General features: G+C 41.4%; 1 protein-coding gene across 1 annotated transcript in view; it reads left to right on the top strand.

Annotated features, from left to right (window-relative positions):
* LOC117533843 (protein ELFN1-like) overlaps nt 1-11,160 on the top strand; it is a 133,112-nt gene extending 121,952 nt beyond the window's left edge. Inside the window, 6 exon segments of the mRNA XM_034197806.1 lie at nt 487-1,191; nt 2,224-2,377; nt 3,521-3,687; nt 5,665-7,393; nt 7,396-7,442; nt 7,444-11,160. Coding sequence (XP_034053697.1) covers nt 902-1,191; nt 2,224-2,377; nt 3,521-3,687; nt 5,665-7,393; nt 7,396-7,442; nt 7,444-7,801 — 2,745 coding nt within the window. The 5' untranslated portion in view covers nt 487-901 and the 3' untranslated portion in view covers nt 7,802-11,160.
* The last annotated feature ends 6,445 nt before the right edge of the window (nt 11,161-17,605 follow it).

Below are 17,605 nucleotides of genomic sequence, written 5' to 3'. Positions count from 1 at the left end.
TGAAGTCTCTCTCTCTTTTCCCCGCCTCCCGCTATCTCGCTCGTTCCATCAGACATCAGCTGTTTTTTCCCAGGAAGTGTTTTATTTAGAGCAGATTAATTAATTAGATACAGTATCAGAGTAGGGCCCCTTCTTAGCGCTGGTCCACCAAGGCCCAGAGGCTAATAGGGCGGCAGAAATGGGTATGTGTGCATCAATAAGCTGTGTGTATTTTTAAGATGTGCAGGTGCACGTTGTGTATCGGCACCAATGTGCGCTAATTGGACTTGTCAAAAAAGGCCTTCAGAGTATCGGAGATGTGTGTGTGCTTGCATACATTTGTGTGTGGGTGTATGTGTGCCAGATTGTTATATAAGAAGCAATAACTTCCTCTATCTCATCAGGCTGGTAACAGGGTTGTGTTTGTTGGTATAAAACCACTGTGTTTCATTAGCGATTCCCTTATAACCTCCTCCTCTCGTCTCCTTCTCCCTCTCTTCCCTCCAGGGGCGAGTTCTCACACTAAGTACAGAGCGGCGAGCGATGAGGAAGAAAGAGAAGAGGTGCTTGTCCAATCAGCGATGCAGATGGCCACGGAAAACATGAGCACCAGCCAATCTGGCACCAGGACCGCTTCCTTTTGCCAATTCATACACAACAAATCAAATGCGATCCCCTAATTCAACAATTTATACAGTTTACCTAGAGACACATCCTGCCAATGAAGTGATACGAACCACTCCTGCTACTTACAAATTCCTTACTTTTATGACAACAAGACAAGCGAGACACATTTGACCATGCTGTGGCTACACTTCAAGCAGCAAATCTGAAAAAAAGCCAACCACTCAGTGACATATTACTGTACAAACACGCCCTAACTCCTATTCAAATGGCTCCAGCCTGCGTGAGTAAATGTTAGATGGCAAGCACCTCTGCTCGGCTTTCTCCAATGGATATTGTGACGACATCCCAAATGGCCCAGACGACGGGAAAGGGACGGCAGAGACACAACGTGACCGGAGGCTCTTCTTCGGTGGTCCTGTCCACCGCCGGCTCCTTCCTCTGTTGGCTCGCCCTGCTGTCAATTATGCGGTTGCCAATGGTAACAGCCGACTGCTGGCTCATCGAAGGCGAGAAAGGCTTCGTGTGGCTCGCTATCTGCAGCATGAACCAGCCGCCTTACGAGGCCATCCCCTCGCACATTAACAGGTGAGGACAATCAATCCATAAATCACTGCTTTTCATTAAGCTGACAATAGGTGCAAAAAACCATGAAGACCCACACTCAGAACAGCAAGAAACATGCAAGTATAAGCCCTTCAAATAAGCCAAACCATTGTGAGTGCTAGTGCATGGTTTTCTAAGGCATTTAAACCTACTACCGACTACTTTTCTTAATAGCAAAGGTGTGGGCGAAACAGATGGATCAAATTGTATTTTTATAGCCCTATATCACAAATTACACATTTGCCTCAGGGGGCTTTACAGGTGCCCTTTGTCTTTAGACCATTGGAGCGTACAAGGAAAAACTCCCAATAAAAACCCCTCAATTAACTGGGGAAAGAAACCTCGGGGAGAGCAACAGAGTGATCTCTCTCCCTGGCCTGGATGGAGAGAGGTGCAAGAAACGTATTAAAATGCAGACAATCTGATATCAAAAATGATATGTCAACATGTATGAAGAAGAAAGGATCAAAGAGGTCGTCAAAATGCTTCTCGTGCCGCCAGAAATATGAGGTATTTATGAGGTGACTTTATCATTAAATGCATCTGCCATCTCAGGGCCAGTATCATCAATACTAATAGTCTGTATTATTATAGGTGCATCATGTATTCTCTTGTAGAGAGGAGCCATGTGTCATGATTTACGAGGTGAATCTTTCATTAAAGGCGTCCTAATACGTCTCCATTACCTCCAAATGAATTCCCAAACAATAAGCGTCTCTCTTCTTCTACTCTCTGTAATCAAATGCACGTTTAAACACAGGACAGTGTGAATGGCACTAAGCACTAAGAAGAGGGCTTGTGTTTCTTTATCAATACATAATGTAAAAAAGTGGGCGACAGACAGGAACACAGCAACAGGTGCAGCTATGATTCATGATCCAGACGCAATTCATTAGTGGCTATATGCAAATGAAGCCACAAAAACTCTGGTTACGATGCTCTGGGTTAAAAGACAGTTAAGAAAAATAGTTTTTTTGCCTCAAACATCTTCAGCTTTTACTCTTTTCTCAACAGCACTATTGTGGATCTGCGGCTGAACGAGAACAAGATTCGGTCGGTGCATTATTCCTCACTCAGCCGCTTTGGAAACCTCACCTATCTGAACCTCACCAAGAACGATATCAGCTACGTGGAAGACGGAGCTTTCTCAGGACAATTCAACCTGCAGGTGAGCAATCATGTGATGCACCTTCAAACACATACACTTGTTAGTGTATGTACCCAAATCGAGGAGAGTGCATGCAATGTGCTCCGGTCGATGTTGAAGTATACTTTACTCTTCGACTACAATACATTTCAGGGGAATATTTTCATCTATTTACATGTATTTGAGAATTATAGTGTTGGGATATGATAAGTATAGATCATGTTTTACACATAAAAGATTTGACCAATACAAAACATAATCCACTATCAGAGATCTAACCAATGGGATGTAAAGGAAAGTAAAGGTATGTAAAGGAATTCAAATGTGCTGTTGAATGTTAAAATGCATACACATGAATGCAAATGGCGGCTACAAATCTATTTAATAGACTGAACTGTATTTATTATTATTGCTTGGTATCATTTTTGGTACCGGCTATAATGTTCCTGTACAGTTTTGAAGTCTGTCAAATGGCTGCTAAACTCCTAATCTTGTTTAATTACCCTTTAACCCTTTGACGCTTTATTTGGTAAATGTAATTGTGTGGCTAATTAATTACATTTTCCATATTTAGGAACTTGCTTCCTTTTGGTAAATGAAAAAAAATAACGAATTCGCAATCATTACTTTGTAAGGTTATCAAAAAACTAACTTGTTGGTACTGGTAGTTTAAAAATCTAAATGTATTTCATATTGAGGACTATTTTGCTGATAATATCCAGAACTGTGAATTAAGGACTGTAGTCAAAGGGAGTGTTTTAACACTGCGTTACAGCTACCTTTCTGAGTAAAGGACCTAAAGCATTGCAGAATTAAACAGATGGAAACACATACACACAAAAAAGACAACATTGGCTCACTATAGCTTCCAGAAACATTCAGGCAAAAGTGTTTTTGCAGAAACTGATCTGAATGCAGCCGTAATGAGCTGGCATGCGTACACATGTATCCCAGCTGCTGGAGCGTAGCCAAGAGGTAACATGTGAACAAGAAAGATCTTAGTAAATGGAACGCAGCATAGAGGCTTAGATCACAATGTGAAACACGAATTGTGCTGAACCGTCGTCTGTTTGTTCTGCATGTTTCCAGCTTGTCGTGTGTGATGCTTGGCGCTGGCCGGCTCTTCAGAGATTAGAATAATCCCACTTGTCTTTGTCTCTCCAGGTTCTCCAGATGGGTTTTAACAAGTTGAGGAACCTGACAGAGGGGATGCTGCGAGGTTTGGGGAAGCTGCAGTATCTCTACCTGCAAGCCAACCTCATCGAGAGTGTTGCACCCAACACCTTCTGGGAAAGCCCCAACATCGAGAACATCGACCTCTCCATGAACAGGTATCACCCTGAGGCGTGTGTGTCTAATGAGAGATAGAGAGAAAACATGATGTGAAGCACTTAAACAATTAGTTGATGATTAGCCAATTAGGAACCTGAGATATAAATGAAGGGACATTTTAATTATGGTTTAATGAAAGTGGTTTTCAAGATCTGGTTAAATGCTGATGCAATGGTTTGTTTCTTTTTTTATTATTTGGATAAAACAAGCAATTTAACAAAGGCCATTTTACAGGTATTTCTTAGCAGTTACATTTTAGCTTTAAACTCTAGCCTTTCCTTTTTTTGTGATTCGAGATATGAAACAAAGTAGACGCAAACAAAATGAAAAGGGCTACTCGCAATCTGACTCGTTCACGTTTCTACGTTTATGATTTGCCGTTCGGTGTGTGAATCTTACTTGACAAAAAGAGAGTTTAAAAATTCCTAGATAGGAGAATATATTACGTTTTTCAATGTTTAATATTGTACTTTCTGTCAAGATCATGGGCTGCTTTCTAAATGTATTAATTTTGCGCGGATGTTTTGCAGACTTACTAGGAAAAAGGTTTTGCAGGAAATGCATAGATAACTTGTTTCTCACTGACAGTTTTATCAGTAAACTAAATATAACAATAACACATTTTATTCATATAGCACTACCTAAAGGCATATGCAAAAACAGCCAAACCTATAGGAAGAAAAGCATAGCAGAAGGTGCAGAGATACCATTTGTCTCACTTTCCCCGCAGTAAGCTCTTATGCACCAAGCCATCTTTTCAATAATAGGTTGAGGTACTTTTTCTCAGTGGGAATAACCGTTTTGTTCTTACTATCAGCACCGTAACTGGTATTGATCCCTTGACTTAAATGTAAAAGTAACAGCAGAATGGAAGAAGTTTAACTGCTCTTTGGGGCTTGTTGAAAGGTACTGGGAAATGTTTAAGACTAGAAACTGAAGTACAAGGAGACTGAGTAACAAGTGCTTTTAAAGGGGAAGCCTGCAGATATAACACATCAAAGTCTGTTTACATGTTTTAAGGATTACTACAGCATAGGTTTGAAAACAGTAAAAAAAACTATAAATCCTTCTGAAACTGTGATAAGTGATGCTGTTTTGTAGCCTGATCCTCACCTATGTGTGATGCTTCAATAGGTACTAGCAAAACAAATCAAAATGTCTTGCTGTGTCTCAAAATGCACCATTAGTACCTAGATTGTGCACTCAAAGGTCTAAAAGTATGCAACACTGGATGCTTTCCACTCCCAAACGCCCTTTTTGGCTAAATAACAGAAGTTAGGCGACGTACAGCAAATTAGTCTGCTCCAGTAAAAACATCACTATGCAAATTAATGTGTCTTTCACTTTTAAAGTAACACCACTATATTGGTGCTGAAAATAAACCACCGTTACATTTATTGGGTTAGTTAAGCAGTGTAGCATATTTTGGTACCGCGAACAATCATTGCTAGCTAGCTAACAGCAGCAATCACCACTTCCTGTTGGTTAAAGCAGCCCCATGTGATTACATTGTCCCAATGCACGTATTGCACAAGGGTTTACAGTTCACAACATGCAATGTACCAACAGAAGTATCCAAATGAGACACAGCATCTGACTGAGCAACTGGTGATTGAGTTGCATTATGGGTAATGTAGGAACCAGGGTTTAAAATAGGGAGAAGAGTACATAGACACTGATTTACTTTGTATGTTATCCACCATGAGTCAGACAGTGTTGTAGCCAGGGGCGGACTGGGACTAATAATCAGCCCGGGATCTCGACCGGCCCACTTCGGTACCGCTAGTAAATTGTACCGGCCCATCGGGTTAGGTGCCGAACGTCCCGATGGCCAGTCCGCCACTGGTTGAAGCAGTGCAACGCTAAATCAATGGAGCACGATTTTAAGATAGATTGAAAACTGTAATCAGCTATGTGCATGTTTACAAAGGTAAAACCCACCTTTTAATCTATGGTTTCCCTCTGTCTCGTTACAGGATCCAGGTGCTAGATGGCAGTTTGTTCTCCGGTCTCTCGAAGCTGACGACTTGTGAACTTTACACAAACCCCTTCAACTGCTCTTGTGAGCTGCTGGGGTTCCTGCGCTGGCTCTCAGCCTTCCCCAACAGGACCAGCGAGAGGATGGTGTGCGACTCGCCTCAAGGATTCTTCGGCTACAACCTCCTGAGCCAGAACCCCCGAATGCCGACCCAACGCAATGCCCTGCACGTGCTCAGTCTTGTCTGCACAGATGATGGTAGCGTGACGTCCTTTTACCCGATTGGTGCGGCAGATTCCACCACCCCTTTACCAGATTTTGCCTCTCCCTGTGGATTGGACGATTGTGCTTCCGGGACCCCTCCTGATGAGGAGCCCATCAGCTTGGGCCCTCTTTACACCGACACCAATCCCATCATGACGCTGATGCAGGTGCAACATTCGACCGCCGTGATCACGGTTCAGATTCCTCATCCGTACAAGAAAATGTACATCCTGGTTCTTTATAACAACAGCTTCTTCACAGATATCCAGAATCTGAAAAGTCAAAGGGAAGATATTGAGCTCAAGAACTTAAAACCCAACACCGACTACAGGTACTGTGTGGCTTCGATACGAAACTCCCTTCGATTCAACCACACCTGTCTGACCATCTCCACTGGACGCCGGGCCGGGCCTGAGAGGAGAGCCAATCAGTCGTCAGCCACCCACTACATCATGACTATCCTGGGCTGCTTGTTTGGCATGTTAATCTTCCTGGGTTTTATTGTTCACTGCTTGAGGAAGAAGAGGATCATGCAGGCGAAGGAGAGGAAGATGAACAGGATCCAAAGGACTCTGATCGAGCTAAAGTACGGTGGAGAAGGGGATATAGAGGGAGGAAATGGAGGATCTGTTTCCCAAAAGCTGGGAGCTGGGGAAAGTCTGTCCAGAATGCCCTACCTTCCTCAGGGCGCTGAGATTGATCCGTACAAGCTGCAGGAGGTGATAGAAACACCGGTGCACAAGCCTGCTAAACTGAACTACATGGAGGTGAGAGGATCCGGGATGGAGAGGGAGAGGGAGAGGGAACGAGAGCGAGAAAGGGAGATGTCACCACAGGAAAATCCCCAGGGCTCAGTAGCAGAGATCTCAACCATCGCTAAAGAAGTTGATAAAGTCAACCAGATCATCAACAACTGTATAGATGCTCTCAAATCTGAGTCTACCTCCTTTCAACAGGGCATGAAATCCCCTTCAAACGCAGGCGGAGGGGCTGTTTCTACCGCAGAGCCTCAGCTGGTGCTCCTCTCTGAGCAAGGAGAGAGAGAAAGAGGAAACGAGTTCCTCTCCCCGGTGTATAAGGGAGGCAGAGGAGGGAGAGAGGAGAGGGGGAGAAGCTATCATCATTCTCTGCAGCGACACCACAGCATGGAGGCACCTCCGACCTCCAAAAGGCCCAGCACCTCCTCTTCTCCCGGTTCTGCCCGGAGCCCTCGCTCGTTCCGCTCAGAGGGAGGATATCACTCGTCAGAGACCCGCTACATCGAGAGGACCTCGCCCGGGGAACGGGGAGAGAGGGGGGAAAGAGGAGAAAGAGGGGAAAGAGGGGAAAGAGGGGAAAGAGGGGGAGGAGAGGCCATTCGTGCGGTCAACCCAGCAGCGGCCATCTTACGAGCTGAAGCCCAGAGGATCCGCCAGTACAACGAACACCGTCACTCCTACCCCGGCTCCCAGCAGCACCTCCAGGACCTGCAGCACCACCCTCAGATCCTGCAGGAGCTCCACCACCACCCCGGGGGCCGCAAGCCCTCCATGTTAGACCCCATCACCCTCAGCAGGCAGGCCAAGCAACGGGAGCTGGCCTACTCCCAACTCTCGCCACACTACCCGCTCTCGCCCCAGTACCACAACCTCAGCTACTGCTCCAGCCCCGACGAAGACGAGGAGGACGAAGGGCTCCTGTGCACCCCCACCCTGGGGCTTTGGGAGAGGTTCAAGCTGCACCGCAAGAGGCACCGGCAGGCGTCCATGGAGGACGAGGGATACGTGGCAGCAGGACACGCGCTGAGGCGGAAAGTTCAGTTCGCCAAGGATGAGGATCTTCACGACATTCTGGACTACTGGAAGGGTGTGTCCGCCCAGCAGAAGACCTGATATGGAGATGCCTAACACTTGGAGGATGGAGAATAACAACACTGCACCCATAACATATTGATACAGATACAAATTACCTGTAAATACACACAAACACACACAGCTTACAGGATCTAGGCGTACACTTATATACACACACACTTTACACAAACCAAGCCTTTGCTTCTGAGGAACATGAAGGAGGACCAAACTAATATATTATATTGAAAATCATAACTTATAGAGAGACTGGGTTACTTTTTGTAATGTAACACACATTATAGCTCAGACTGATGTAGCTATTTGTACTAAGTTTTGAATGAAGAAAAAAATTATCAACATAAGAGCAGAAACCTTAAATGCTGCCGGGCAACCCATCCTGAACACGGCTACGCTTTTAATCTGCCTTGAGACCGATATTGATTAAAACCCGACCACAGCAGATTAACCTCACCAATTCTTATTACCGCCGTGGATTGATTTTGCTTTTACCCAGGGAGGTTGTTTTTGGCATTGCGCCCTGCGATGCTGCTTCGAAAAAATACATTTTGAAAGAGTTGCTGTGATTTGAGGGATTTTAAAACATCTAAATGACAATTTCTGGATGGGTCGCCAGGCAACAGTAATATTCAACTGTGCCGAGAATGAGTAGGTAGCTCTCGCCAGAGAGAGAGAGAGTATAATGTGCCAAATCAAACAAAAGGGGGATAGTAGAGCCCTACTGTGTACCAACTTCTCCTCGCCACTGTTTTTATATACAGAATTTAAAAAAACCTAGAATGATATGTTATTACTATTAATTATTCTTATTACATTACTGGTCTTCTTATTATTCCTATGCTCCTCATCATTAATGATTATATTATTTGAATATGGCATGGCTCTGTCGTGTGACTGTGTTTTGACTGTTTTGAACCTCTCCGCTGAGAAGTGCACCAACAGAGACAAACAGTTTGATGGACGAGACATTTGACTCCTTTTTCTACCAAGAGGAATGTGCTCTCTGCTGAGCCAAACACAAGCCCGTCTTTTTCTCTTGGTGAACCCCCCGCTACCCCCGCTCCTCACCCCCCTGAAGAGGGAGCGCTGTACAGATGAGAGAGAGAAGATCTATATTTGCAACAGAGGTGACTGTTTTGTTTGTACAACATGGTTTTGAAATCTTTGAGACTTTTCAGAAATCTGAATCCCAAGTTAGTTACCTACCTGCTCCCTTACAACGGTACGTTTTGGATTTTGAAATCGAACAAAAAAAAATTCTAATCTTCAAATGAATGTCTTTAATTCCCACAGGGGAAACATATCTGCACTGTTCAAAATCAGAAAACGACTCTTGAGGAAAAGACCTAAAACTCTCAGCTTCCTTCCTGTTACACTGTAGCTCCACTGTGTTTTATCAACCATCAATTTCCCCTCCTCCCACTCTCCCAGGTTTTTTACTTTTATTTGTTGATTCCTCTGGTTCCACTGTGGTGCCATTGTGCCAACTTGGTAAATCACAAAGAAGTATTCGAAATGATTTTGAATACTACTCTTGACAGACCTCTTCTTCGTCTCATCGACACACATCAGTTTGCGAGAACAATAACAATTTGCACAAAGCGATCCATTGGCTCACTGCTCCCCTTCTATCCTCCAATCATCTAAGACCAAAGTACTGTGGTAGTAAATTGACCCTTACGGCCCCTGACCCGGCCCCAGCTATTTACCCACCATTGCCCTTACAGTGACAACTCTAGCACATGCATACACAACCACAACCATACACAGATGAATGTATTCTTAGAGAAATTAATACTGTTTAGCAGCTGGGTTTTCTGTTTCTAATGTCAGAGCTGTATTTCAAACAGTGTCCTCATCTGTCTGTTAGACAACTTTCTTCAGGTGGCCACTTGTATTTCAGAATTGGACATAAATAGGGAACATTTGGCTTTCCAAACGTCTAAATATGGCCACTCAGGGCAGATTATCATGGACAACTTTCCAGTTTCTGCCACCAATTGGACCAAATGTCTAAAAGAAGCCCAAAATAACCCATGCAGACGACTATTGAGGTAATAGCAATGGGGTTTTGCCTTATCAAAGGTTTTCAATGGGAAAAAGTTCCTGATATTAGAGGTGTTGTAGTTATATGTGATAAGCATCACTAGCGTGTTGATATGAGACTACATGTATAGCTGCAATATCTGCAGGATCTAAATACTGGAGGCTGAAAAGAGGAGAAAAATGTGATAACAAAAATACCGATGTTTTTTCTATACAGAACTGTGATTCAGAAACTCATTTTAGAGGACTGTAAAACCAAGGATGGAGTCAACAACATTTCAATTCAGTGGATTTTGAATATAACAAGCTTGTAGGATTCAAATTATTGACAAATAATTTGTAATTACAAATGTTTATACTGACTGAATCTCATCCACAACGCTTTCTGGATTGAAACAGAATTGACTCCAACTTTGAAACACTGGAAACTACACAATGGAAACAACAGAGCTGGCAAACAATGAAAAGTGTGTGGGTGAATGGAAACACTGTATAAAATCTCTTTTCTCTGCTATAATGAGTTCAGAATGCTCAAGTCATTAAGCCCAGTTAAAGCCATAATCGTGGGAAAGTGAAATAACCACAGCTGTTTGTAGCACTGCAAAAGCACATTCATTAGTGTTTTTCTCTCCCATACTGCAGCAGCTACAGTCCTATGAGGCAAACACTCCAGCTCCCATCCAAGAGGAAACGGATGAGCTGTGTTTCTTTTCGCATTACGACGCGTCCCAGATTGTGGCTTTAACTTAACAACAGCCTTAAAACATTCGATTTTCTTTAATCTTTGAAAGCATTGCTTTGAAAATCGAAAAAAAATGTCCTGGTTTCTTATCTTATACTTTCATGTCTGCAATTTTATAATTGCTTGATTCTTAAGCCTCACTTGAGCATTCTTTGAGTAACAGTAATATCAATGTAGCGATGTATTAAAGTACTGTTTTTTTCTGTTCTGTTTATGAACAATAATGGCCTGATTTGATCATGTGTCAGAGGGTAGCAGACAACAACGACAACAAGCTGACAGTCGAGGCGACGGCCCAACCTGACCCTGATCAGCGATGCTATTCTTTGAACCGTGATGAAGAGAAACTGTGTTTTTAAACAACAATGCCTAGAAAGTGGAAATAAATAGAGGTCCTACTGACAACAGACAGAAATGACAATGGAGCATGATGCAAGGACGTCCCCCGTGGAGGCTTGTGTTACATACTTCTAGTGAATGACTCAGGAGCGAGTGAGAGAGAGAACGCTCCGCCATAGGATCTCTCAGAGGCTTTCTTTCTTTCTTTTCTTGTCAAAAAATTAAAATGAGCACAATAAAATAGCCTTTCTTTCACTGTCTCCTTTCCTGGAGAAATCATACATATGCCAGACATTTTAAACACACTCAGGACTTTCACATTTCAACATTTTCTGATTGGTTACTTTGGTTTGGAACATGCTTAAATGGTCAGTTCACCCAAACTCAACCAGGTTTCCGGTGGTACGGACAGTTTTGGTGGAACTTATTAAGGTTTTAAGATAGAGATTTTTGCTTACACACCCAACACAACGCGGGGAGAACCCAATTGTTGTCATTTTAATCTCTTTCCATGGCATTGTCCCAGTTAATGAGAACAATCCACACACACTGTCTAACGTTTTGAGAAAAATAAGTGCCAAAAGTGTTGATTGTCCCTATAATTCCAAAGTAAAGGTATTATGGAGTAATAGGGATGCTTGTTTAGGAATGAAAAATTGCCGGACAATAATCGAGTAATCCAGAACATGTTGGGGCTGTTTCTCAGTCATTAGGCTAGTTGTGGTTAAAGGTTTAATTTGGGTTAGGGTTAGGACACAATCATAAACTATGGTTGCGGTGTCCTTAGAAGATGTGTAAACTGCACTTGTGGTTTAGTCAGAACCTGGTAGCTGTGTCCTGTAGAAAACACATACACTGTCAAAGTAACTGTATCTGTAGACATGGTTTATCTGAGGTTTACGTTTATGAAGTTCAGTGTACAGACAGATTTCTACTGCTTAAATCATTTATTGTTAATTTCTAAAATGTCTAATCTTTTATCATGTATGTTCTTTTAAAGGCAACACTATAACCAAGTGTGAAACTTATAATTGTGTAATTACAATTAAAGCTGTTACTTTTTCCTCAGTTCATTATTGGCATCAGAAACAGTCACTGATTATCTGACAAACACAACAGCTAGTTGTTAATGCATGCAGTGCCTGCAAGGAGTTTGGCACTGTATAAATCATAGAACAAAATTATCATATGTCTATTGCCATTCCCCCGCAGTTGGGGAACTAAATGAATCATCACTGTTGCATAGAGTCATCAACTCACTGTCGAGGGTGAGCATCTCAATAATTATAGAATGTTAATACAAACTCAATCCAGATCTCAATATTACTAGTGACAGTGTAGCTACACAGATAGAATTATGATGATCATTTAATTGCCCCAGTGCATGCTAGGAAACTGTCTGACACACCTGTGTTGGGTTGCTTATAGAAACCTGGTTAGGAGTGATTTAGGTAAACTTGTGTTGAATTTGACTGAATCTAGCATGAAGCTACATGTTAAGCTAAACCTCAAGGTTCAAGGTTCTTTATTTGTCATACGAACATAGCGACAGAGTATGTCGATGAAAATCTTAGGTCACAGGCTTCTCCAACAGTGCAACACAACAATACAGAAAAACAGAAAGATATAGTGCAAGTAAATATTAAAAAGTAATACAAAAAGAAAAATAGTTTTAAAAAAGTGAAATAGTGAAATAAGAGTCTATATGTAAGCTATTGGAATGATATATTAGATAAATAATGACTAAGTAGCAGATGAATGTTATGGATGTGTTGTTTCAACAGTTCAGGTGTTTAACAGCCAGTGGGATGAAACTGTCTCTGAATCTGGTGGTTTTTGACCGGATGCTGCGGTAGCGCCTGCCAGACGGCAGCAGACTGAACAGTTTGTGGCTGGGGTGATGGGGGTCTTTTATAATCTGGAGGGATTTCTTCCTGAGCTGCTGGGAGTATAGGTCCTCCATGGATGGCAGCTCCGTCCTGGTGATGTTCTGTGCAGTTTTCACCACCCTCTGTAAAGCCTTACGATTGAGGGCGGTGCAGCTGCCGTACCAGGCCGTGATGCAGCCAGTCAGGATACTCTCTATTGCAGAGTATCCTGGAGTCCATTTCACTGAATCTACAACCCAGTCTCACGGCATTTCGTGTTATAGTCACGAAATTAATTTAATCTATTGATTCGTGTTCACCAACACGATTTTCGCATTTTTTTCGTGTCACACAGAACGATTTTAAAAGCAATGTATTTCTATTGGTAGTATGTTTCGTGCCTGCACCACGTCTTTTTGTCCGGTCGGGTGTTGTAATACCAGAAGCTGTGTGGTTCATAAAAACACTTTCTTACTCAATATCTTACCCTAACCCTATCCCTTTTCTTTTAAATGGCATAATGTCGGTGTTTTTTTGCCGTCCGCGAGGAAAAGAAATGGCTCAGAGCCTCAGAATACTGAAATCTGTATTTTTTGTCATCTTTTTTCCTTCTAATGTGTTATTATTTGGTGCAGGCACGAAACATACTACCAATAGAAATACATTGCTTCTAAAATTGTTTTGTGTGACACGAAGAAAATGGCGAAATCGTGTTGGAATCTAGCATGAAGCTACATGTTAAGCTAAACCTGTGCTCAATTTGACTGAATGTAGCATGAGGCTACATGTTTAGCTAAACCTGTGCATGTACAGCTGAGGCTGATGGGAAATTCATTAGTTTTTCAGGTATTTGGTGATAAAGCAAAGCACTAGCGAATTGAAATTGTCACCATAGGCTATGTCACAAGAAATCCAATAAAGGGAACACCAAAGTTATTAGCAATTTGTTCATCTGGAAGAGCACTCGAGTAAAAAGCCATGGGGATACATAAGGATACATCATGAATGTCTGTACAAACATGTGTACCAATCAACCCAGTAGATGTTGAGATATTTCACTAAGGTTGCCATTCACAGACCCATGCTAGCACCGCAAAAATATTCAACATATCTCTGTCTTAAATATCTTAAATCCTGGGGAGATTAACCTAAAACTTTCTCTGTAGGCTATGGTTCGTTCTACAGCATTAGAGGCAAAGAGGAAAGGTACTTTTATATTGGCATGCAATGATATGTAGTTAGCTTTGGTTGCAAACAGTCAAATCTTCTTTTTTTTTTAAAGCAGATTTTTGCTAATTGACACACTTTATGTCTGAGTCCAAACGTAATCTGAGTTAACGCAAATATCTGCCAAAAGTGCTGCAGGAAAACTTGGATAAACATGGAAACTGACAAACCCAAGATACCCTCAGTCAAAATACTGCTTTGAGGGAGATTTCAAAAACAGGAAAAAAATAAAGCAATGTCATGTTGTATTGGCACTGTGGATGAAAGGCTCTTTTGGACCGTGTCCTTGGTGAGATGAATTACGATGCTTTCTTTGCTGAATATTAATTTGACAGCAGCAGATGAATGGACCAAGTGATTCATCTAATAAGGAGTGAACATACTCTGGAATTTGTGTTTTATGATTCCCATAAAATACAGCTTTTAAAATAACTTTAAAATTGGAGACAAGCTCTCTTTGTGAGCAAAAAAACGACACAGTGTCGGTCGATAAACCTACGGTGATGTTACATACTTCTTGTTGTATAGCCAACACAACATTTGACATAGTTAGAGTTTGAACTGTCAGCAGCTAAAACCTCCCCATCTAAAATCTGGGCTACCTTTACTTACAAAGTCAGACATTAACTTGCTATTTTCGCTTCACACAGCCATTTTCCACACAGCATCCAATTTCATTCTGAGGCTTTTAATGAGAAGTTTTAGAGTGCATGACGCAGGTAAGTGCAATTCTCTGGGAACTATCAGCAAAGCAACACAGGGCTTTACTTTTTTACTTTTCCAGCACATATTATAATACTGTCTGATACCATGGTTACAAAAAGAAGGACAGAAATCAAAAATAAATCCCACAAAAACACAACTGCTTATCAACTGCTTATGCTATCAACTGCAGACAGTTTGACACAATAAGGATGGTTTTGTCATACCTATTCAAGAGTAAGTGTCCTCCACTGATTCTATACAGCAAGATGAGTTGATCACATGAGGAGCCCCACTTCAGCCTGTGAAAATACATTTATGACGTCTCACGGATTTTGATGGAGCTTTTTCAAGTCTGACATTTTGGTTTATGGAGTAATGCTGGGCAATAAGTCAATATGAGAATGTATGTTCCTTCAATTGAGTCATAGCCTGATAAAATCCATATTTGAAATAATGTAATGCACAATTACGTCATATAAAATTATATAACATACACATACTAACTCAAATTTAGCAATAAATCTGATGCACTTTATCTTAAAACATAAGGGGACTGTCTGTTTCTGCTTGGATTTAAAAGTTCAAGTCATCCATGCCTCTCACAACTAATGTGGGCATTAAAGGTGGCGTAGGTAAGTTTGAGAAACCGGCTCGAGATACACTTTTTGTTATATTCCATGGAATGCTCTTAACATCTGTTAGAAATTAAAATCAATGTTTTGATGGCATAAAGTACCTTAAATGTACCTTCAGTTTAAATGCTGTTTTATACTGAAAAACCAGAAAATTATTGTGCACAACCAGTTAAGCTTTTATTCTGAAAATCCGTCATCTCCGGTTAGCATGTGGCTAGTTTACCATTTCTTATAGAGGTTAATTTAGTAGCGAAATGACATGGAGTGATGCACACCGAAACCTACTGATTTTAACACTGCAACTATAGAAGTATTATTATTGCTGAATATTAAATGAAGGTATAGTTTCTTTGAATAAAGTTATTGTTTACAGACGTGGGTAAGATGTGACAACATCCGGAATGACCAGAAACCAAACCAGCCGTGAAGTATTTTCTAGAATATTAACTACAACGTTTAGAATGTGTTAAAGGAAAAGTGATGAAAGACAATATGAGGAGAAGAGTCGTGTTTAAGTATATATTGAATGTACAAAGCCTGAATCCTCTGTTTAACGTAACAACGGACATTAAGATGTGGAGGGCCGACCCGCAGGGAGGAGCCTACAGAAGCTATATAAGAGCAGCACCTGGGCGGTTCGGCCTCTTTTCTCTGCTAGCGAGGGCCAGAGACAGCTGCTTTTCTGTCGGACAATATCCTGTTTGTGACTGTACCACGCCTTTTTATTAATTAAAGTACCAATTTGAAAACATCTCAGAGACTCCATTTAGTCTCCTTTTTAAGCTTCTCTTTCCTGGACGCGAGAATAACCATCACAGTTAACAATTGGTGCTCCGCGACGTGATTCTCGTTGGACCGAAGAGACTACACAACCAGCTGTTTTCCGGAGACGCGGCTTCCGTTCGACACAACGAGCTCGAATACTTGGTAAGAGGAAACCTGTTAAATCAAATTCTTCATAGTTTATGCAGTACAAAATAGGTTTGTGTTGGACGGAGGCCAGCGGATCCTGAAAATAGCTGTGTATTTAATGTTAAAACAACCAAATTTATAACAATAAGAATTCCATAACACATGGCGTTGCATTTTCACAATCAGGGTGAGTTCCAATTTCTTTTTTTCTTATATCTAACCCTGCATGCTATTAATTTGTGTGTGTAGTATTTTAAAATATAAATGTGTGAGGCCATTGTACTTTGGGTAGGTGTCTTGTTGTGTTTTCATGTAGGTGTCCCTTGTTACGTCAGTAGTTAAATTAGCCTATGACGTAAGGATATATAAGTCCATTTAACGATTATTGTTAAGATCTATGGGACATAGCGAATTGATTAAGGATCAAGTAATTGAAAACAAACAAGGCATAGCGAATCAACTTAGGGTTGAGTAACTGAAGACAGTGCTAGTCGAAAACAGTTGAGAACTGTTTTAAAAAAGTCCTTTTGAGGAAAGGCTTGATTAAGGTGTAAGCTTTATCAGTGGTCATAACTGTTCTAGTTTCAACCAAGATATTGCGGGTGGAATACGAGATGTGGAGTTACAACAGCATTACGTTAAATTGACGACGGTCATTTAATAGTCGCTGATAAGTTACCATAATACTCCCACCTAGCGTGTCGAAATGGCAGCAGTTGACCAATAGTGGACTATAAAGTCAAATAATACGTAGATAGGTTTATAGCTTATGCGTAAGGGTTCCTAACTTTAAGTGATGATATCAATAAGATAAAGCCCATTTTTTTCATAGTAAACTAGATAGAAATGTTATTTTAAACTGCAGTGTTGTTTTGTGTTCAATTTTCTTGACAAGATTACACCCCGCCATTATTTAAACTCCCCTCTGAGAGCCACGAGGTGTTTTCAAATCCCTTTGTTCTTCAGGTCAAAGGTTGGAAAATCAGTTGCCATCTTGTCTTGTCCTCATGCTGAAAATAAGCCACACGGCAGTCGCCATTTCGTGAAATGCTAATTGAAAGTACTCTGTTTGTTTTGACACACAGTCCCACTCACATGAGGCTAGGCACTCCATATTGAGAAGGACAAATCATATTTATTGGCAGAAGTTGGAACTATAAAATAGACAGGTTATCTTACCGTGGGAAGTTTGGTATTTGTAGGAGTCTGGTTTTGAAAATATTGTTGTTTGCAAGTGCGTATTGGCGGTTTATTTGAGATATTCTTGTTTGCAAGTGTGTATTGGCGGTTTATTTGAGATATTCTTGTTTGCAAGTGTGTATTGGCGGTTTATTTGAGATATTCTTGTTTG

Source organism: Gymnodraco acuticeps, unplaced genomic scaffold (genome assembly GCF_902827175.1).
Source record: "Gymnodraco acuticeps unplaced genomic scaffold, fGymAcu1.1, whole genome shotgun sequence".
NCBI classification, from domain to species: Eukaryota; Metazoa; Chordata; class Actinopteri; order Perciformes; family Bathydraconidae; genus Gymnodraco; species Gymnodraco acuticeps.
Note: the sequence above shows the minus strand (reverse complement) of the source record. Positions and strands in the feature narration are given on the sequence as shown.